We start from the raw sequence: 22654 nt of genomic DNA on the forward strand, positions 1-22654 counted from the left end.
TTTATTTGACCAAGTCAAGTCAAACAAGACAGGGAATTTGACTGGTGCAGCAGTATGATGGTTATTGAAAGGTACATTTTATTTATTTATTTAACCAGGTAAGTCATTTACAATGACGACCTGGGCAAGAGGCAGCACAAAGAGTCAAGCACATACAATCACAGTGAAACAAACAATCAAACACGATATATAAAAAAACACAACACAAGCACAAAATCACATTGTAGGATACAGCTGGATATGTGCTGGTCAGACTGCTGAGAGTCCAGTTGGACACAGGTGCTGTCACACCAGTGCTAGAAAATATATATATATATATATATATATATATATATATATATGTTATTTCCCTTTATATAAGAAAGCTATGTCTAAAAGTGTGTGCAGCTTACTACATGCAGAAGTGCTCCTTAAAGAGCTGAGTCTTTAGCTTGCTCTTAAAAGTAGGCACAGACCCTGCGGAGAAGCAGCTTCACCTTGAAGCTTTATCATTTGAATTAACATGATGGTTTATGTTCACATGTGAGCATCCCCAGCCTGCAGACACCAAACAATACCACCAGGGTGATGGCAGGACCCTCAGAAGTGTCTAGGATGTCCTTTGGACTGATAGTTTTGTCTCGACAAAGTCACAGCTCGTCATGAATCCCCACAGTCTTATGTCAGGTTTGCATATAATAATGGTTTCATGAGCATCAACGTGTCCACATAGCCTTTAAATAACAACATGTGATGCTTAACAGTTGTGTCAAGACATATTTATCAGAATCGGGTTTATTGGCCAAGTATGAACATGCCAGACAGGGAATTTGACTCCGGTTATTTTCGCTCACTGTACAGTAAATAGACAAATGACAGCTCTTATTAACATATATTCCATCCATCCATCCATCCATCTTGTATACCGGCTTTCATCCTGTGTAGGGTCACGGGGGTCTGCTGGAGCCTATCCCAGCTCATCACAGGCGAGAGTTAGGGGTTCACCCTGGACAGGTCACCGGTCCATCGCAGGGCCACATATACACAAACAACCAGTCATACTCACATTCACACCTACGGGCAATTTAGAATCAATTAACCTACTATGCATGTTTTTGGACTGTGGGAGGGAACCCACGCAAGCACGGGGAGAACATGCAAACTCCACACAGAAAGACCCCCGCCAGGCCCGGGAGTCGAACCGGGAACCTTCTTGCTGTGAGGCAACAGTGCTAACAACCAAGCCACCGTGCTGCCCTTATTAACATATATACAATAAAAAAAAAAGTGAATGGTGCAGCTGTATGAGGTAGACATGGTTATTGGAAGGTGCATTGTTACAGCATATGATTGTGGTTATTATTATTATTATTATTATTATTATTATTATTATTATTATTGCACAGTGGTTGATTCCTCTGAGACTGTGTCCTGGGTGTGTCCTGGGTCCTCCAGACTCCAGCCCACTTCTGTAACCACTCCCCAATATATATAATAATGGTTTCATGAGCATCAACATGTCCACATAGCCTTTTAAATAACAACATGTTATGCTTAACAGTTGTGTCAAGACATATTTTTGACACTGTCACAATATTTTTACTTAACCTTGAAGCTTTATCATTCGAATTAACATGATGGTTTATGTTAACGTGTGAGCATCCCCAGCCTGCAGACACCAAACAATACCACCAGGGTGATGGCAGGATCCTCAGAAGAATCTAAATCAACAAAAGGAGCAAGCCTCACATTAAAAGACTTGAATGTCCATAAAAGAAAAACAGAGGTGAATAATCTCGGTGTCTTTTCCGCAGTCAAGAAAAATCCTGCCGAACATCAAGAGCCTGCTCACCGAGGAGGACAAATCATCATCCGTTTCTACGATTAAGAGAATGTATCATAAGAGGAAAGAGTGAAGGTTCACCGCAACCAATCAAATATTCATTCAGGTCTCAAGGAGGGAATGGCAAAACAACGCTTTTCCATCAAGACAGGAAAGACCTTTACAAAAGCCGAGGCGGGTGTTTGGATAATGGACGCAAAGATCAATTTGTACCAGTTGATCAGAAGACAAAAACTGTGTATGTGTTGGAACAGATTCAATGTCTGAAGCATCATCAGTAAAATGTGGCCGTGTGACGGTACAGGCATGTGTGGCTTTGACTAGCTTCATGTCTCTACTGTTTAGTGGTGATATGATGAGACACAAAACTGTCTGGAGGAGCTCTGGAGTCTGGAGTTCACCTAAGAAATCTGCAGGACGCAAAGAATCAGTCACAATGCAGGAAAACTCATGATTCACATGAAATTCCCTGGAAATGATGCCAGGTACCTTATCACAAGTCTGTGAGAGTTACCAAGACCTGCACTAATCAGAGTCCACACCAGCGCCTGAAAATGATTCTCACTTAAGAATGAACAGTTTACTGTTTCTCTGACTCAATGACTGCAGTCTTGCTGGTTTCTAAATTGTTTTGTTTTGTGCTCATTTTTTAGTGTGTACATGGACAGTTAGAAGACCCCAAAACACTTACCCACCATAAACTTATACATGCTGCTACAGAAAGAGTCCTGATGGACACTAAAACGGTTGGTGATGAAAATCTCACAGATAAAGGTATGTCACGTCTAGATTTGAACCAAAAATAACAATTGCACACCATTATCCTAAAAAATACTTTGATTGTGCTGTTGTTTTGTTTTGTAGATGTTTTGCTGCTCGTAAAGAAAAGACCGCCGCAGACTCCGCCGAAGATGGCAGATGTTAGTTCAGATGAGAAGGTAGGCTTGACCACATTTTTGTTAAGAAATGGAATAATACATTTACAATCTAAAAATCTTTTCGTTGTTGTTTCTTTTAATTGCTTGTTTTTGTCATTTTCTTAGAAGAAACAAGATAACAAAGCACCGGACAAAGATGCTATCCTGAAAGCTACCGCCCACCTGTCCACACGCCACCCTGACCGCACTGTCACGCAACACAACATCAGAGACGTGAGAATCTGGGGGGGCGTTACTTCAACTTGTTGCGGAAAAAAACATTTAGTGAATAAGAATAATACCAGTGGTTTAAACTAACAAAAATGTATTTTCTAATGTTGAAACAGATAACCCTTTTTGACATGCTTGTTTCTCTTTGTTTTGTTTTTCTAGTTTCAAACGGAGCTCAGAAAAATCCTTGTTTCTCTTATTGAAGTTGCCCAGAAGCTTCTTGCCTTGAACCCTGATGCGGTTGAACTCTTCAAAAAGGCCAATGGTAAAGTGGACAATCTTTTAAGGCTAAAGTCACATCAGTTATCTTTCTGTCAGACAGATAAATACAGTTTTACAGCAGAATGCACTCTTTGAAGCTTATTCAAGTAACAGTTATTCAAAATATCTCCAGAAACCATGTATTATCTTTAAATACGAAGCTTGGTGGTCAGAAAATACAGAGTAAATACAGCCACAGCCCTGAGGAGTTGGCCTGTGATTTCAGACTAAGGGACTCAGATGTGAGAAGAATATGTAAGAATGTAAGAAGAATACTCAGGAAAAATTGACTTCTTAAGTCCAGGGCTTTTTAGGTGTCAGCAGGGTTTTCCACTAATACATTATGTAGAGATGCCGGCTGTGGCCCTGGAGAATGTTTCAGCTGTGAATGAATGAATGAATGAATGAATATGGTGGGCTATACCACACTTTTGGTACCACTGTCCCTTTTACTTTACACATCTTAACTCGCGTGAGTTTTAAGTATGTGTTTTATGTTGGATGCCCTTCCCGACACAACACTCCTGATTGACATGCATTGTGCCCCATTAGTGGATGTGTTTTGTAACTTGGCGTTCGCGGTTAGTGACCTCAACCTTTCACTGACCTCCCAGTTGTAGCCCAGCTGATTCCATATCCTTATCCACATTTGCTCCTTTTCTTGTTCAGATTAAACATCTGACATCTGTTAATGTGAAACATGGTTTCTTTTTTCATTTTAACTCTTTAGCTGGTTGTATAATGATTAAGAAAATTCTGCTGTGGAGAGATGATGCTGATGCTAATAAAAAGTACCTTTTATTTAAAAACTAGAAAGATAACAAAAATGTATGTGATGTAAAGCATTGGTTTATTTTTTTCTAGCCGTATCGGTTTATCTTGTATTAGTGGTAAAAAGGTCCGGATGGTTGTTGACGTGGGCCAGCCTTAATTTGACAGCTGTGTGTTTTTTGTATGTCGTAGCAATGTTGGATGAAGATGAGGAGGATCGGGTCGATGAAACTGCCCTCCAGCAGCTCACTGAGATGGGTTTCCCTGAGAGCAGAGCAATAAAAGCTCTTAGGCTGAACCAGTAAGGCTCTTATGTATATGTATTTATTTATTTATTTATATTTATTTAATTTTTTTTCCATTGTATATAGCCTACCCAGAATTTGTACTATTAAACTACAATAATTGATTTTCACTGACATGCATTCAAATAATGCAAGCAGGTTGTTGCTGCTCGTGTATGTTTATTTTAGATCCACTGGGCGAGTTTTTCTCACCTCTTCTGGTCTTCTCCTAGTATGTCAGTGACCCAGGCTATGGAGTGGTTAATTGAGCATGTGGACGACCCTTCTGTAGACACGCCACTACCAGGAACGGACTCCTCTGGGACAGCAGGAGCCTCGGCAGCCACACCTTCTGCTTCGGCCTCTGCTCCATCCTCTGCTTCGGCCTCCGTTTCTCATCTCCGGCAGTCGAGCACGGACGAGAGCAGCAGGCAGGATGAACTCACAGAGATCTTTAAGAGGATCCGCAGGAAAAGAGAGTTCCGGCCAGATTCAAGGGTGGGTGGTGATATCTGGAACTCATCTCAGAGATGATACTTTTTCAGCTACCTTCATGAGATTTGTGTGTCCAGTATACTTACAGGACTGTCTCAGAAAATTAGAATATTGTGATAAAGTTCTTTATTTTCTGTAATGCAATTGAAAAATACATAAAAATGTCATACATTCTGGATTCATTACAAATCAACTGAAATATTGCAAGCCTTTTATTATTTTAATATGACTGATTATGGTTTACAGCTTAAGATTAAGATTCCCAGAATATTCTAATTTTTTGAGATAGGATATTTGAGTTTTCTTAAGCTGAAAGCCATGATCAGCAATATTAAAATAATAAAAGGCTTGCAATATTTCAGTTGATTTGTAATGAATCCAGAATGTATGACATTTTTGTTTTTGTAATTGCATTACAGAAAATCACAATATTCTAATTTTCTGAGACAGTCCTGTATAGGGCTCCAAGGAAGCCACATGTGTTATTACAATGATGCTGAACCTCTGTTTCTGCAGGCTGTCATTGCATTGATGGAGATGGGTTTTGATGAGAAGGAGGTGATTGATGCTCTACGAGTCAATAACAACCAACAGGATGCTGCGGTATGGATACATGTCCACTTTGGTGTTTATGAAATCATCGCCTGCTCACAACTTCATCTGTGAAAAGTAATACATGTGACAATAAGTGATCTGGGATCTTTACATTTTGAAGTTAGAGGAGGCAGCAAGTCCCGTAAATGTCTTTTTTCCTCACCATCTATGCTACTATATGATAACCAAACCACACTGACAACCCTGTTCATGTGCAAACAGAACATTACAGGTGATGCTGATCACTATTTTCTTTGAGTGAAAAAGTTTCTATATTTTTAGTTGTTGCTTTGGGAAATATAAAGTTGGGAGTTCAAGTAACACATTGGCTTTGTTGCCAAAAGTGTGAAGAATTATTGTCATCTATGTTAACTTATGTAAATGTAAAATGCACAAGTTAAAACATACATAACTCAGCATTTTACAAAAGTAAATATCAAAATCCCATAATTTAAACCTGAATACTAACCTGACACATTCATACTGAATCATTTTATTTTCAGGACCACCCTTTGATGGTGGCCTGGGTTCAAATCTACTGATAGTGGGGTTTTTTTCTAGATGATCCTATACTCTTTATATAAAATATTAATAAAAATGTGGAAATTAAGAACACCACAACTATTTTTTGAATTTAAAGAAATATGGGCTCATGTCCATTAATCAGCTCGTTAACTGAGGGAACGGTAATCTCTTCTGCTCCACTCCGGTTATATTGTACAGAACTTAGCAGCGTTCATGGTTCAAGTGATTTTTACATTTTTTTTTTTACCACAAAATTGTGTGATCCAGAGATGTATAAGAGGTTAAAATGAAACCTCTCTCACATCTCCTCAAGGTTCGATTCTGTCTGAAAAGTGGCTGAAGCACAAGAAACAAAGTCAGCAGAATGAATGTCCATTTGTGGATTAATGCATCTGCTAAAGTAGTTAAGCACCGGGACCGTTTCAGATTAACATCAGGGCTTTAGCCACTCTCACCTTGTCTATCTGCCAAATGCATTTTAACAGAATTACAAACTCTAATACCACAAGAAACCTGGAAATCACTTGTTAATGTTGTCCTGTGACCTTTGATGCCTGATCCCAGGTTTGCTTTGACACAAAACATCTTGTTAATAAAATAAATATATGTCTATATATCTCTGTGCAGGTCTGAATTTAAATGATCTGAGTGTAAATTGTAAAAACAGAATGATAAATGGGTTTTTGGGCCTTTTTTTGCATACTGTAGTGTGAGTGGCTGCTGGGAGACAGAAAACCTTCCCCAGAGGATCTGGACAAAGGCATCGACACCAACAGTCCTCTGTTCCAAGCCATCCTGGAAAACCCGGTGGTCCAGTTAGGCCTGACGAATCCCAAGACTCTGCTAGGTACCGTCCCACCACAGTTACTAGAAAGCCAAGTATAGTTGACTCAGCTCAAAAATCTTAAAAAAAACTGTCTGTGTTGTTTTTTTTCTTTTTTCTTTTTTTTTGAACAATATTTTTATTAAATTTCAATATAAATGTACAAAAAAGCAAAACAATCAGCAAGTATCATATTAGTTATCCAACAAAATGTAAGCAGGTCCTGCTGTGTCCATACAGACAAAAACAAAACAAGACAGAAAAAAATTTACAAAAAATAAAAAATAAAAAAAGTAAAAATTAAATGGAAAAAAAAAAAACTAAAAGAAAAAATGTCACACTCAATAGCCTCACAAACAAACTAAGATTGTCACACTTGTTCTACAGACATATATATCCTTTGTAGTTCTATTGTTGCTTGAGAAAGTCCATTAGAGGTGTCCATATTTCTTCAAATTCTTGTGCTTTACCTCTAATCACATAGGTCAGCTTTTCCAACGTAATGCACATTGCCATCTCTCTAATCCAAGACTGTGTAGATGAAACCTCAGTCTCTCTCCAGGAAAAAGCAATCCTCCTTCTGGCCTGCAGGAGGCCAAAGTTGATCAGAGTCTTGCACTTAGAGTTGAAAGATAAATTGTCCGGATATATACCTAATATGCAAAGTTTTGCTGAACAGGGTACCTGGATACCTGTGATTCTGCTCAGAATATGGACAACCGTCTTCCAGAAAGCTACTAACTTGGGGCATTCCCATACACAATGGATCAAAGTACCTTTCTCAGTCAGTTTTTTTTTCTTTGTTAATTCATCTTCATTCTTCATGAAAAGCTGAATCAGACTGGGCTGCTTCAGAAGCTGACCAAAAATCAAAACCAGCCTCTAAAAAAATACTCTTAAAAAATCTATCTGTGAGACATCTTAGGATACTTTTTCAAGTACTCAGAGATGATTAGTGGTCCTCTCTTTTGCTGTACCTTTTTTATAAGGGTCAATATATTTCTCGTTTACGCATTCACACTTTTCCATGATGTTATTACCACACGTGTTGTTTGGGGTTCAGTGTCAATAAAGGACACTTCCACACAAGAACCGGTCTGGAATCAAAACATGAATCCACTTACTGTCAGTGATGGAGCCATTCACAATTATTTTAACTTTACCTGCAGTATTTATTCATTATAATAATCTATGGTATACAAGTTGTCAGTGGATGGATGGAAAAGCATCCTACTACTTAACAAAATGATCATCTTTAAATAAATCAGACAATATTGCAATTTCATCACAATATATTAACTGAAAGTTTTAACTTAAGACTTAAACATACACATCCCATATCATATAATGTCTTGGTATAATTTCTGAAGCAGAGGTAGACTTTGGTGGGGCTGGAGGCTTACTAACTCTTCTAGCTGGGAGGGAGTAGAGGGAAGGGCAGAGGTTAGATGGATGTCTGCTGAACATTTCTCTGTGATTTTCTGCAGCTTTTGAAGACATGCTGGAGAATCCGCTGAACAGCACCCAGTGGATGAGCGACCCTGAGACGGGCCCCGTCATGCTCCAGATATCCAGAATCTTCCAGACGCTGAATCGCACATAGAGCCTCCTGACCACCCTGAGCTTGATTGTGGCAGCTTGTGTGTGTGTGTGTGTTTGAGAGAGTGAGTGAAAGAGAGAGAGAGACGTATTGGGATGTGTGTGTGTGGCCGAGACATAATTATAGTTTGTTTTTTTGGCCTTGCAAAGACGAAGCCAGAGGAGGCAAAGTATGAATCAATGTCACACTATTTATAACAGTATAGTAAAAACACTCAAATAAAACAAATGCTAACATTATTATTATTATTATCACAGGAATAATATAAAATTGAGATTTAGTATGTTGTTTTTACATTTTATGAGAACAGTTTATAGGTATGACAGACATGATTTATTTTATATAATTTCTCCACGAGCAGAAATGACATCAGACATCCATTTAATGTTTACACTTAAAACGATTTCTGTGTGAGTTACAATATTTAAATATCAATTACAGTTTTTGTCTGTCTCAAATTGTTGCCCTTCATCAGTGCTGAATGTCTGGAAAACGTTGCTCGCTGTCATATTCTGGTTTTTCCTTCTTTGTCTTGTTTCATCTAATGGCGGCTTGTGGTCAGAGTTGAGTATTGGTTGAGCTCTGTAAATCTGGGCTTTCATAACTATTACCTCTCTCTCCGTTCACGACTGTGAGGTCACTGCAAATCCCCGCCTCTCACTTTAAAGATGGGAACATTTATCTATTTCAAACATATTTGACTTTCTTGCCTTTTTAGAGGAAAGTTCTATCCAAAACGGTCCCAGTCAGGATTTTACAAGAAGATGTTATATGAGGCCTGTGTATTTATTGTCGATGTGCTTTTGAATGTCATGATAACATGTTGCGCTTATTTAGCACTTGTTCACCTCTGGGTGCTGCTCAGTGCAGCAACGAGGAAGTAAAACCGTTGGTTCCTGCTCGGTGTGGGATGTTAGATGAAGCTGAGCCTGATCAAAAGGGGTTTGCCTTTTTAACCTTTAATTTGAACCTTTGCTGCTGAGGTGCAAACATCTTTATAAACACAAAGACGTAACATAAGCTGCAATACAACCGATGTAGACGTTTTAGTTCCTTTTTTTTGTTTTTTTTTAACTGACATTTCATACAGTCGAAACAAACCAAAATCTCTGTATAATCTGCCTTGTTGTTAGATAAATCCACTGGGGGGAAGAAAAAACTATTTCTGTGCAATAGCCAGGACTTAAATCGACCTGTAAAGACATTTATCTGATCTGAATGTTAGAAATACGAGAACAGAAAGGGGAAGTGTGTTATACAATATTAGCTTTTTGCATCCAAGCGTCTCCAGCTGCAACATGGAAATCTTTGCTTCTACTAGTTGTACTAAGGGTTTTTTGTTATTTTAAATATATGGAGGGTGTGTTTTGCCAAGAATTTGAGTGTTTTAAATTCAATGTTTAAAATGTAGTATTGATGTGACTTTCTGCTCAGGGAGGCTGAGATTGTTGTCATGGCAAACCCCTGCTCAACCCCTTTTACTTTGGCATTCAAAAATGGCTTTAACTATACTGTTTGGAAGTTTGCTTATAACTGAGAGCGCCGCAAAAGATGGTTTTGTAAACGGCAATATTTGAAAATATTTAAATGTTTTCAGAGTGGAGTGTTTGTCTCGACTATGTCTTACCATGTTTATAACCAAGCCAAACGAATAGCTTGGTCTTATTTATAGTATTTACAGCAGGCCTTGAAGCTAATCTACAAATGTGAAAAAAATAAACGATTCAAATGTTTTTACAAAACATTAATATAAAAAATAATTTAAAAAAGCGAGTTATGCGCCGGTAGGCACAGCGTGGTTCCAAGCGGTGCGTCGGCCTTGAACAACGGAGGACTTCTGCACATCTCTGGAAGCCTCTGCATTTCAGCAGACCTTTATCGGAATATTTTGAATCAGACACTGGGAGATCGTACACAAAACATCCACAGTGCATGCAGACGTCGTCTGCAGAAACTGCTACACACAAACAGGAGCTTTGGAGTCGCTGGTTATTTTTCACTCCATGTCTTGCAGGACTTTCTCCGATTCACAACCTATGCAATATTCTCACCGTCTGCTTGTTCCAAGCGCCTCGAGGCCAGTGGCATCCAACTCACTCACATGAAAGGTTGTTGTTTTTGGTGGCTGTGTTCTTTCAGTTCTGTCCAGTGTTCATGTAGCCATGCTGTTTGGGAGTCACGGTACAAATAAAGGCCAGTGTATCAAGCTGGATGAAGTCAGGAAATTAAATCCACATCCAAATGGCTGAATGTTAAAAAAAAAAAAAAAACATACAAAAGAAATTAAAAAGGTAAAGTATTCACTTTCTTGAGATGAATGTTTTTGACATTTGAAAACATTTTGCAACCACTAAGTAGTAATTTGACTTAAGGAAATGACCGGGTCCCCACACAAACCTGTTTTCATTCTTGTCTGCAGCAAAAAGGTATGAATATGTCAGAGGGAGCAAGACGAGGTGGCAACTGAAAATATTCTGTATGATGTTTCATTAAACCACATATCTGTTTCCCAGGTCATTACACTGTTTTGAACATTTACTCAAACTTCTATGAATATGAATGATTTTTTTTTTTTAATTAAAAGCTTGCTGTCATGAACTGCAAGCCGTTTACTCACTTTGTTTTAAATTAACTAACATTTATTTTTACATGGTGTTGGTTTTATGAAGAAAGCAGTGTGGTAGTCATAGTTGCTCTTTGTGCCTGAAAATGTACGTTACAAAAAGGCATGAAATTAATGAATTTACTTTACTACCTGAATCCACTCACCAAAAAGCAAATTAAAAATTCATTTTCCTATCCTACTTTTAATTGCCAAGTAGTTATACGAATATTTCCTTAAGCAGCCTCCAAATTCTTCCTACAGAAGAGATTGGAATTTTTATACCTTATTTCACCATTAGATGTCACCGTTGTTCAATGGTATAAAAAACTACAACGTAATAAAGATTACAGTTTATGCAAATATTTAGTGAACATTACAATAGATGGACATTCTTGTTGTGGCATCGAGTAATCACTGCAGCAGCGTCATGACGTCACCCGCATAGATTATAAACACATTTTGGTTTGAACTTTTCATAGGTAAAAACAGTTTTATTATTCTCTTGAATTTTTAAAAATATTTTTCCAAATACAGTGTATTTATTGTATTTTTTGCCATTACACAATACGATTGACAGATCCTTCCACAACGGCTGTAAATGTGTCGCAAGGACTTTCATATTATTTCAACATGGGCTACCAGTTAATTTCTCTAAAAGCAAAAGACAATAACATTTGCCTGATCAATAGTTGACCTTTCATTCCAGAGTAAATCTTTTTTTACAAGTATGCAGTCTGTATTAATTTCAATGTTTAAATCTATCAAAGAATTTGGAAAAATTCAAGATATGTGGAGTTACTATATTATTAAATGTAATTACCACTGTTACTAACTAAAGTTTATCACTACATCTGCCTATTACCACCTGAAAAACATTGCTAGAATTAAGGGGTTTCTGTCTAAACAAGACATGTAAAAACTTATTCATGCATTCTTTTTCAATAGGTTGGATTATAGCAATGGCATCTTTACAGGCCTTAACAAGAAATCTATCAGGCAGCTGCAGCTGATCCAGAAGCAGAGTCCTTACAAACACCAGGAAACTGGACCATATTACACCGGTCATGAAATCACTACACTAGCTTCCAGGGAGTCAAAGGATGGAGTTTAAAATCTTACTGCTGGTCTACAAAGCACTGAATGGTCTTGGACCAAAATACATGCTGGATCTGTTAGTTCCTATGAAGCTCCCAGACCCCTGAGGTTCATCTGGATCTGGTTTGTTGTGGTTCCCAAGAACCAGAACCAAGCAAGGTGAGGCAGCGTTCAGTTATTCTGCTCCTCACCGGTGGAACAAACTTCCTGTAGACCTGAGGTCTGCTCCAACTGTCTGGCTGTTTCAGCAAAGACAAAGTGTATATGAACTGAGAGGAAGCTGTATGTTCACAAAAACAATGAACAGAACGGAAGTCAAACATAGATATGTTTCAGTTTATGAGGTTAATCTGTGGAATTTTTTGAAAATGGAAATTAAAGAGTGCAGTACATACCAAATGTTTAAAAAAATATTGAAGAACAAGATGCTCATTAAGTATGATCATATTGTATGAGTGTTTATGTACAGTAAGTGTCAGAACCTAAATAGATAATAGGTCTATGCAGTATATGGAATGTTTTCAATATACAAAATATGAATATGAAATATTAGTATTTCATATTCATAGTATAGTATATGAAATGTTTTTCTTTAAATTGATTTACAGCTCTGTATCGGTATATATGTAGGAGCTGACAGAAATTGATTATAAAAGGGTAATAAGCCAAGCTTCATTCTACACCTTTTAGGTCTTGTTTTGTTTATATTTCGGTCTAATGCAATATTAGCATTAACTTCATGTTTATTTGTTGTTTTCTTTTCTTTCATTTATTTTGTATTTGAATTCTTATTTTGGAAATGACCGAAATAAACAAACAAACAAACTGTCAGCTCCTTTAAATCAGGGCTAAAAACATTACCGTTTCCTGAAGCGTACTATGAAATACTTACCTGCTGTACTTTACTGCTCTTACTTTTTAACATCTTGTGTGTTTTATTATTTTACCTCTTTTCTTATCATTTTATTTGTTTTTTACTGTTTAAGTGTGTCTTGCTGCTTTTAATGTTGATGTAAAGCACTTTAAATTACCTTGTGTTGAATTGTGCTATACAAATAAACTTGCCTTGCCTTGAGGGTTCTTCTGAAGGAAACATCTACAGAGTCTTGGACCAAAATCCATGCTTGATCTGTTAGTTCCTATGAAGCTCCCAGACCCCTGAGGTTCATCTGGATCTGGTTTGTTGTGTGTCCCAAGAACCAGAACCAAGCAAGGTGAGGCAGCGTTCAGTTATTAATCAGGCCTAAAAACATTACTGTTTACTGAACTGTACTATTAAGCATACTCTCCGGGGGGTGGTAGCCTAGTAGTTACAGAGGTGGGCTTGAGTCTGGAGGACCCAGGTTCAAGCTCCAGAGATGGCAACCTAAATATACCACCTGAGCACAGCCCTCAACCCTAATTGCTCCCCGGGCACCAGAATAAAGGCAGCCCCTGCTACTAGTCTATAGTGATGGGTTAAAAGCAGAGGACACATTTCAGTGTGTTTCCATGTATACTGACGAATAAAATTGGTTATTATTATAAAATTAAATACTTACCTGCTGGACTCTACTGCCCTTACTTTTTGACAAGGCAAGGCAAATTTATTTATATAGCACAATTCAACACAAGGTATAATCAAAGTGCTTTACATCATCATTAAAAGCGGCAAGACATAATTAGACAGTAAATAACAAATAAAATGAAATAAAATTATGAGAAAAGAAGGTACAATAATAAAAAGCACACGTTGCTGAAAACTAAGGGCAGTAGAGTACCGCAGGTAGACATCTTATTCACGGTTTTCAGAAAGTATTCAATTTAAGAGTACGAGGTCTGCTCCAACTGTCAGCTCCTTTAAATCAGGGTTAAAAACATTACTGTTTACTGAAGCGTACTCCTACATTAAACTTACCTGCTGTATTCTACTGCCCTTATTTTTAACAGCTTGTGCTTTTTATTATTTTACTTCTTTTCTTCTCATCTTATTCTTAATTTTTCCAATCTTATTTGTTATTTACTGTCTAATTATGTCTTGCCGCTTTTATGTCAATGTTTATTATTTGTTTATTAAAAAGGATCCCCATTAGCTGACGCCAAAATGACAGCTAGTCTTCCTGGGGTCCAAACATACAAACTCAAACATTACAGAGTCAATTCATAGAAATACAATTCTAAATAGAATCACAAATAACAAATCACAAATAAAAACAAGAAACAACATCATACATATCATGTAAACTATAGTGATGTCAACAAATACATTCTTAGTTTCTGTTTAAAACTAACCTTTCTTTTAATGTCACGGATTTCACCTGGAAGACTGTTCCAATGTGCAACTGATCTGTAAAACACTGTCCTCCTCATAGATTCAGACCTAGGTAAGGGTAATGTTATCTGACCACTATTTGCCCTCCGAGTATTGTATGAATGAGTGTCTGAACAGTAAATTATTTTATTATAAATGAATGTAGGAATTTGAGTGTTAATGATGCTATGGAAATATGTAAGCACACTAGCAGTTAGCCTATCCTCAACCCTCAGCCAGGAGAGACGTTCATGCATTTCTAAAACACTTGTTCTCAATGAACAACCAAGAACCAGTCAATGTAAAGCACTTTGAATTACCTTGTGTTGAATTGGGCTATATAAATAAATTTTCCTTGTCTAAGAGTACACTTAAATACCAAATAAATGAAATAAAATGATAAGAAAAGAGGTAAAATAATAAAAAGCACAAGTTGTTAAAAATAAGGGCAGTAGAGTACAGCAGGTAAGAATTTAATTTAGGAAGTACGCTTCAGTAAACAGTACTGTAACAACTTGTCCGTTTTATTATTTTACCTCTTTTCTCATCATTTTATTAGTTATTTACTGTTTAATTGTGTCTCGCTGACTTTACTTGCCTAATGACAATTTGGAAGGTAATCACGCATGCGCAGTGCTGGGCTTCGGGAAGGCTGGGAAACACAATTTACGCTCCCGTGGTCAAAGCGCGAGCACGCTGATGTCTTCGCAGCTCAGCCGCAGATATTCTTCCTCCATCATGAAGCATCTAATACAAAGATAGCAGTTTTTTTTAAACAGAGCAGCCCGTGCACGCTTTTGTTTTATTCCCCCGCCATTATTCCTCCATCGGAAGCGGCACCGCGGCGGTTGTCAGGCAGGCCGGGCAGGAGCAGCAGAGCAGCCGGGACTCGCCCTCTGCTCGACGGCTGGAGCCGGGCTGCGATGCGCCGCTGCCGCCGCACGGCAGGCCGGTATCTCCCGAGACAGGTCCTCGGATAAGCGTCGAGCCGGTGGGGACTGAGCCGGGAGGGGGGGACGAGGACCCCCACCACACCTTTAAGGTAGAGCCTCCTGCTGCGAGCTAACGGCTAGTTAGGGCTACGGCGTAGGGTACGCGGTACGGTGCGCATCGCCGCGTACGATACGCCGTAGCCTCTGCGTCGGTGTAACGCGGAACCAAAAATCAGCCTTTAGCCGCTCCTTCACCTGCGTGCTGGGCAGATTTAAGGAGGTTTATGTCTGATAAACGTTATAATTCATTATAAATGGTCTTTTTTTGTTTTTGTTTAAAAAAAGACACCTTGAAGATGTTATTGCCAATAATAGGCCCTTATCAGAAATATGATGGCAATGCCACAACATTGATGTAATGCTACAGGTTATAATGATATGATATTCCTTTATTAGTCCCACAGCGGGGAAATTCTCAGTGTACAGCAGCAAAGGGGATGGTGCAAAACAAGAGGCATCAATAGAAATAATAATAATACAATAATAAATATCAGAGTATGACACACTATAAACAGTACTAGGGCTGTTCGATTTAGCCCAAAAATAAAATCTCGATTTTTTCTTCTCTCAAAATCCGATTTTCGATTACGATTATTTTGTGAATTGACAAAAGGCAAATAAATGATTTCAAATATGTTTTTTTATTGAACATTTGCCCCATTGGGCTTTAAGTGCAAACTTTGCTCTTATTAAACCAAAAATGAATGAATAAAGTGCAAAACTGTGTAAAATAAGTTGAAAAAAAGTTTTAAAAAATATAATAAAATATAAAGTTTTATCTCTGAAAAAAAAAAATCAGCAAATCAGCACTTGCAAACATACAGTAAGTTATATTTCCAATTAAATAAAACAAGACATTTTCTAATTAAACTAAACTGGGTCTTTGCATGCTAAATAATAATACAACCCATGAAGGAGGTAGAGGTGTGTAATGTCAGTCATTACTTGCTATTCACATTTGCAAGTTTTTTGCAAGGAACACGAGCCGGTCTACCGCATCTGGCTTGAGGGATGCCCGGTGGCATGTTACAACGCCCCCTCCTACACTAAAGAGCCTCTCCGATGGGGCACTTGTCGCAGGTATTGAGAGGTATTTCCATCAATCATTAATATGGTATCAATCATTAATATGTGTGCAGACAAGGTAAAAAAAAAAAAAAAAAGTGAAAAATCGATTTTACGAGTTTCACGTTTTAACATCGTTCTAATTACATAATCGCGATTACGATTTTTAATCGAACAGCCCTAAACAGTACTGGTATATACAATAATAGTAATAATAAAAAATACTGGTATATAAAATAAGATAACAGATGGATATTTACATAATTGCACGTTGCAGTGAATGATATTGCACATTATTTTCCAGTATGTGCATTTATTGTCAGGTTGTTATGTATGTGGTCTACTGGGAGCAGTGCTGGTTGTGTAGTCTCATTGTGTAACACAATAACTGTAGGAGATCCACGCCTTTTATCTCATTTCATTTTTTAATTTGTCCTTGAATTAATAAAGACAACTTAATGTCGTAGTATTACAGCCCTAGCAAGCATATAGATCTATTGTTTTCAAATTACTGGCATTTTCACATTTTAGTTGGACATAAAACACTTAAATAAACTTAAGTCCCAAGTAAATGTAAGGTAAAAACCTCTACGGGGAATTTAAAAGCGAAAGTCATGTGTCTGTGATTTAAAATCTTAAAGCTGATTTGAGACATGAGCTTGCTAGTTTAAAAAAAAAAAGAATTAATATTTTTTTGTTTAAGAGAATTTCTAAGCAAAATGCAGTTAACATTAAATAGATCTATTGTTTTCAAATGACTGATCAAGTTAAGGACATTTTCAAATTTTAGTTGGACATAAACCACTCAAATAAACTTAAGTCCTAAGTAAATGTAAGGTAAAAACATCCACGGGGAATTTAAAAGCGAAAGTCATGTGTCTGTGATTTAAAATCTTAAATTTGAGACATGAGCTTGCTAGTTTCAAAACAAAATTAATATATATATATTTTTTTTAAAGAGAATTTCTAAGTGTAGTGTAAATGCAGTTAACATTGAATAGATCTATTGTTTTCAAATGACTGATCAAGTTAAGGACATTTTCAAATTAAGTCCTAAGTAAATGTAGGGTAAAACCTCCACGGGGAATTTAAAAGCGAAAGTCATGTGTCTGTAATTTAAAATCTTGAATCTGATTTGAGACACAAGCTTGCTAGTTAATAACTGTTGGGCTTTTCAAAACAAAATTAATAATTTTTTGTTTAAAAGAGAATTTCCAAGCAAGTTAACATTGAATGGTGTCAGGGCACAGAAATATTTAGTTTAAGAGGGCGTTAAGGTTTTATTCCAATATGATGTCTGAGATTTATTAGGAACGACAAACCTTCATGACATTTATTTGCAGTCCATACATCCATGCATAACCAAAAAGCATTTTGTTTCATCTCCAAGGTGAGACTATTTGTAGATTAGTATATAACACAATCTGCTTTCTACAAAACCATTGTTTATAAAATCATTCTTGGACTGTTTTTCAGTTCAGTACCTTTTACCCTTTTTAGATAACACACAGTCTCCTCTCTGTGGTCAAGTTCTGACATCATTAATATATGTTTGCAAAGGTGCCACTTGTCTCAGCTGCTACATGTAAGCCCAGTGGATCACTAATATGAGCTTAAATGCCAAAGCTCACAGCATTTCTCCAAGTATTTAACAAACTCCGTATTTAGTAGCATCTTATTTACACTAATTCCTAGAAAACTACCCACTCGCAAATCATTTTAAAAGGGATTCACAACTTGGTAGAATATGGATGGCTCATATAATTTTGCAGTGTCCTGTACTCTGGAAAATGTGTGTAATTTTGAGTTTAACGCCATGTTTACCTGTTGAAGGATGGACGTTGACTTGTGTGCTGGCGGGGACGGTACCAGGAGGAAAGTAGAGCTGCCTGGGGTCGCAGAAGGCACGATGGACGTGGTACCGTTGGAGATGTACGACTCCGCCAGGGCGAAGATCGCTGCCAACCTGCGGTGGCTGTTTGCCAAAGCTTACGGCATCGGTGAGTAACTGAAGTTTTATTCTTCCAACGCTGATGCAAACTAAGATGTCTGTCAGTGTCAGATTTATTAGCAGCGCTGGGGCTGATCTGTCGAGCTTGTGCATTATCCAATCAAATTCAGATTCTTAAAGTCACGATTCAAAAGACTCTTATAAAAATGAAACATTTTAAAAATAAAAGTAGGAATAAAGCATAGAATACTGCTTAAATCTATAGCCAAGTCGTCCAATAAATAAAATATAATAAAATTAAACAAAAATATAAAATGTGTGTTCTCAACAACTTATAACTATAAAAACTCAGATGACATTAGTTCTAGCTTTAGATCTGAATTACTGGCGAACGGCTGGTTCAAAGGTTGCTGCGTTGACACAGTGCTGGTTTCTTTCCTCGCAGCAGCGATGTTCACTTCCTCGTGGTTCTGTTTCTAATGCGTTATGAGGTCTGGCGTGTTGCCAGAAACACGGTTGCTAGTGAACAACGTGGACACACTGCTCTCGTCCGATCTACTCGTCTTTGTCCGTTATTGCTTTTCACCGGGAACCTGAAGTGTTCCCAAACAGGAGCCCTTAAAGATGAGGGGTGTTGAGGATCCTTGAACCCCGACCGGGCTGAGTGACGGGTTCTGAGGACCAGGCTATATTTGTTAGACTGAAATCAGAGCATGAAAGATCCTGACTCGCTCTTCCAGTCATTTACACTCTCTTAAGGTGGTATCAGCAAGTGTAAGTGTCACATTTATCTGAACACCTGTATTAGTCCACCTTACTTTAACGGTAATCTGACTGGATCCCTTTCATCATGACATAACTCTGATCTGCTGCGTTCCAATGACGGACAGACACAAACCATAGGAATGGATTGATTATGACTTCTGATCAGCTGTTTTGAAGAACCAGTTTGGGTTGTTAACTGGAGAAATACCCAGCGGCCGAGCGGGTTTCCTCTCTAGTGTCCTGCTATCATCAGCTGGAGCAAGGTTTATTTTTTCCTACAGAACTTGAACCAAACGAGTAACAAAGAAAGAAAGTTTGAGAGCATTTGTGCTGCAGCTGAGGCTTCTGCATCTCGTCTCATTCCATACATCAGTATTATAACTCCTTGTATTTGTTATTGTTTTATTGTTAGCCTATAATGTCAAAACTGCATCGTTCTTGACTGTTAATGGTCAAATATAGGTGGTTGTGTTGTGCTTTTGTTGCTTATTTAATCAGCGAGTTGGCACAAGTTATTACCTGGAAATAGGGCTGGGCGATATATCGAGATTTTAATATATATCGATATATTTTCAAACGCGATATGGTACGAGACAATATCGTTTATATCGATTTAAAAAAAAAAAAAAAAAAAAAAAAAATATTTTGATATAGCTTATTTTGTGACAAATTGACTTGAATGTTTTATTTGAGATTTGCACAAATGTTTTGTTATTTGCACAACTGTCAACCTCGGTGGAAAAGTCTGCCTGTTACTGTCTACATTGTATTAATTGCACAGTGTATTTGAATTTACCGGTAATTGTTATGCAGGAAAGGGACATGTTTTATTTTATTCAAGAAGCATTTTTATTCTATATTTGCAGGCAGTTTATTTTTATTTCATTTGTTTTATACATTTTGATATTGTGCAGTTACCTGTGTGACATTTGGCACGAGGCATTGTTTTAAAACTGACTGTTTTTTTAAGGGTTTCCCTCAGAAAAAAATGAAGCTAACAGAGATGCTATGCTATAATGCTTTGGGGGAAAACCCCAATTATGGCACAGAAAAAATATCGAGATATATATCGAGTATCGCCATTCAGCTAGAAAATATCGAGATATGACTTTTGGTCCATATCGCCCAGCCCTACCTGGAAACCAAACATTGTAGGGATTTCTGAAGCTTAGAGGGGGAATGTTTATTTAAACCTTCTGTGCACAAATTTGGATTTCTGAAATAATTTAAGAGGAGACCCAAGAGCAACACTGGCAATATGGATGTGATGTCTAAAGATGTCTTTTTTTAAATGTATTTGAAGAAAATCCTTCTGCACTGTCATAGTTAATTGTGGTTGGTAGTGTTGTAAGATGGCTGCAAACGGCTGTAGTCACCTGACGGTGAGAGGAACTACCTGTAGTACACCTCGTTTTGATCCTGAGCACCATGTCAGAGTAGAGGTCAATGGTGAAGAAATCCAGAAGAAGATGAGTCAGGGAGGTGGGTAGGAAGGAGCGGGGCAGATCCCGTCAGGGCGGGTAATCCCATCAGCTGTTGGAGGTAAACACTTTACGGTGGTTATTTTAGATTAACCTCCATGAAACTGTCTCCGGTCAACGGCTGATAGTTCTGTGCATTTTGAGTTGACATTGATCATTTTGGCTGAGGTTGGTTGAGGTTGGTGTGTGGAGAGGAGCAAACATCAACCAGGGCCCCGGGTTAGAGTCGGGGTTATCTATAACCACAGGGAGGAGGAGGTGCTGATGACGGTGTAGCTCCGTGACATCGTCACACGTTGCTGCTTGTGTTTAGCTGGGGAATCAGCCTGCGTGTCTGTTGACATGGAAACAGAGTATGAAGTAAAACCGTCAAAGCTTTAAGTCATAATTCACTCTACTTTAATAATATCAGTTCACAAGAAATGTCATCTAAGGGAACTTGGCAGGGACATGAAAGTGTTTACTGTGTGTTCCTTGTTGTGTCTATATTCATGCTTAGGAAAGTGTTATGTGCAGACTTTGTCTGAACTTCCAAATACTTTAAGTTCTTAATTTCTACATTTCAGTTGAGAACATTGAATATAAGTCACCTGAGGCTGAGCATGTGAGAAATAGTTGTACTGTTGTATTTGTACTGAAGGCTGCTGGTTGCCGTGAACTGGGAGGCCTCTTCGCATCACAGCAGTTATGCGTTTATGGTTTCCACAGAATAATGGCCTACACTCAAGTCCATTTATCCACAATACCTTTTAGATCAGCTGAGCTGAAGCTCGCCCTGCGTCCCATGAGCACAGTACAGTAAAGAGGTGAGGGACTAATGGGGCTTTTCCACAAGTACCTACTCAGCCCGACTCGACTCGCCTCAACTTGCCCTCGTTTCTTTTCCACACCCGGATCAGAAGTAGGAGTAGCGGGTTGGAGCGAAGCTGCTGTGACGTACTTGATTGTGCGACACGGACGAAGAAGTAAAAGACGCCAAAGATGGAGAACATGGATGAGATGATTTATCTGCTGCTTGGTCTGTGGCTTGTATTCAACATAAAATTAAAACAACGGAGGGAGAGAAGGCTTCCAGCGGCGTAGTGTTGTTCTTCGAATAAAATGAATAAGAAGCCGCGAGTCGCTCTTGAAATGTCGTCACATCCATTCCTGACTCAGACATCTTATTGGCCAACCATCCAACCAATCGGTGGCGTGTACTGTGATGATGTCAGATTTGGTCCGACTCGGTCCGTGTACTTCGCGGCCATCCGTTTTTTGTTTTGAAATGACAAAATAAAAATAGAGAAATAATCCAAAATAATCAGTTTCCCATCTTTTGTTTTGATAATAAAAAACAAAAAAAAGGATTGTTATCCTTTATCCGATTTCATTGAAGTGTTTGAAAATCGAAATTGGGAATTAAAACAGCGAATGGAAAACTCTTTCTGTTCAGTTTATGTTATTGATTGGATGCTGCAGCTGAACGGACTGTCACAACATCACTGCAGTTTCATGATGGAGTGAAGACAGATTACAGATTAAACTCATGTTTCACTCCCAGGTTTCATATTTGATTTATTTTCTGTTTCAACATTAAAAAAATCTAAAACTCTTCATTTTCAATCTGATGAACAAAAGAACCAGAAACAACTTTCTTCATTTATTACTGCGCATGTGCAATCCCCCCATTTGTCCAATCCTTGTTTTCAGTATCCTTGGAAACGAATAGGAAATAGAGAAAAGAGTTTTCCACTCGCTGTTTTAATTCCCGATTTCGATTTTCAGACACATCAATGAAATCGGATAACGGATAATGGATAACGATCCGTTTTCCGTTTTCCATTATCAAAACAAAAGATGGGAAAATTATTATTTTGGATTATTTCTCTATTTTTATTTTGTCATTTCAAAACAAAAAACGGATGGCCCGCTTAGAGCCTCGGCAGAATAGATACAGAAAAAGTATCTACTCGGCACGTTGGACCCCTAGTGGAAAAGCGCCAAACTGGGGCAAGGCGAGTCGAGACGGGCTGAGTAGGTTCTAGTGTAAAAGTGCCATAAGTGGACCGTACCAGACTGGCCCAGATGATGAGATTAATGTATCA

General features: G+C 38.0%; 2 protein-coding genes across 3 annotated transcripts in view; both read left to right on the forward strand.

Annotated features, from left to right (window-relative positions):
- Positions 1–10910, forward strand: part of ubac1 (UBA domain containing 1) — a 12360-nt gene extending 1450 nt beyond the window's left edge. The window contains exons 2-10 of the mRNA XM_061730520.1: positions 2476–2596; positions 2687–2760; positions 2866–2973; positions 3133–3235; positions 4195–4303; positions 4520–4784; positions 5298–5384; positions 6609–6747; positions 8211–10910. Coding sequence (XP_061586504.1) covers positions 2476–2596; positions 2687–2760; positions 2866–2973; positions 3133–3235; positions 4195–4303; positions 4520–4784; positions 5298–5384; positions 6609–6747; positions 8211–8326 — 1122 coding nt within the window. The 3' untranslated portion in view covers positions 8327–10910. The remainder of the gene's footprint in view (positions 1–2475; positions 2597–2686; positions 2761–2865; positions 2974–3132; positions 3236–4194; positions 4304–4519; positions 4785–5297; positions 5385–6608; positions 6748–8210) is intronic.
- Positions 10911–14956: 4046 nt separating this feature from the next.
- camsap1b (calmodulin regulated spectrin-associated protein 1b) overlaps positions 14957–22654 on the forward strand; it is a 47543-nt gene continuing 39845 nt past the window's right edge. For both annotated transcript variants that reach the window (XM_061730521.1, XM_061730522.1), the window contains exons 1-2: positions 14957–15355; positions 18204–18370. In XM_061730521.1, coding sequence (XP_061586505.1) covers positions 18205–18370 — 166 coding nt within the window. In that variant the 5' untranslated portion in view covers positions 14957–15355; position 18204. The remainder of the gene's footprint in view (positions 15356–18203; positions 18371–22654) is intronic.

The sequence above is a fragment of the Cololabis saira genome, chromosome 9, assembly GCF_033807715.1.
Source record: "Cololabis saira isolate AMF1-May2022 chromosome 9, fColSai1.1, whole genome shotgun sequence".
NCBI classification, from domain to species: Eukaryota; Metazoa; Chordata; class Actinopteri; order Beloniformes; family Belonidae; genus Cololabis; species Cololabis saira.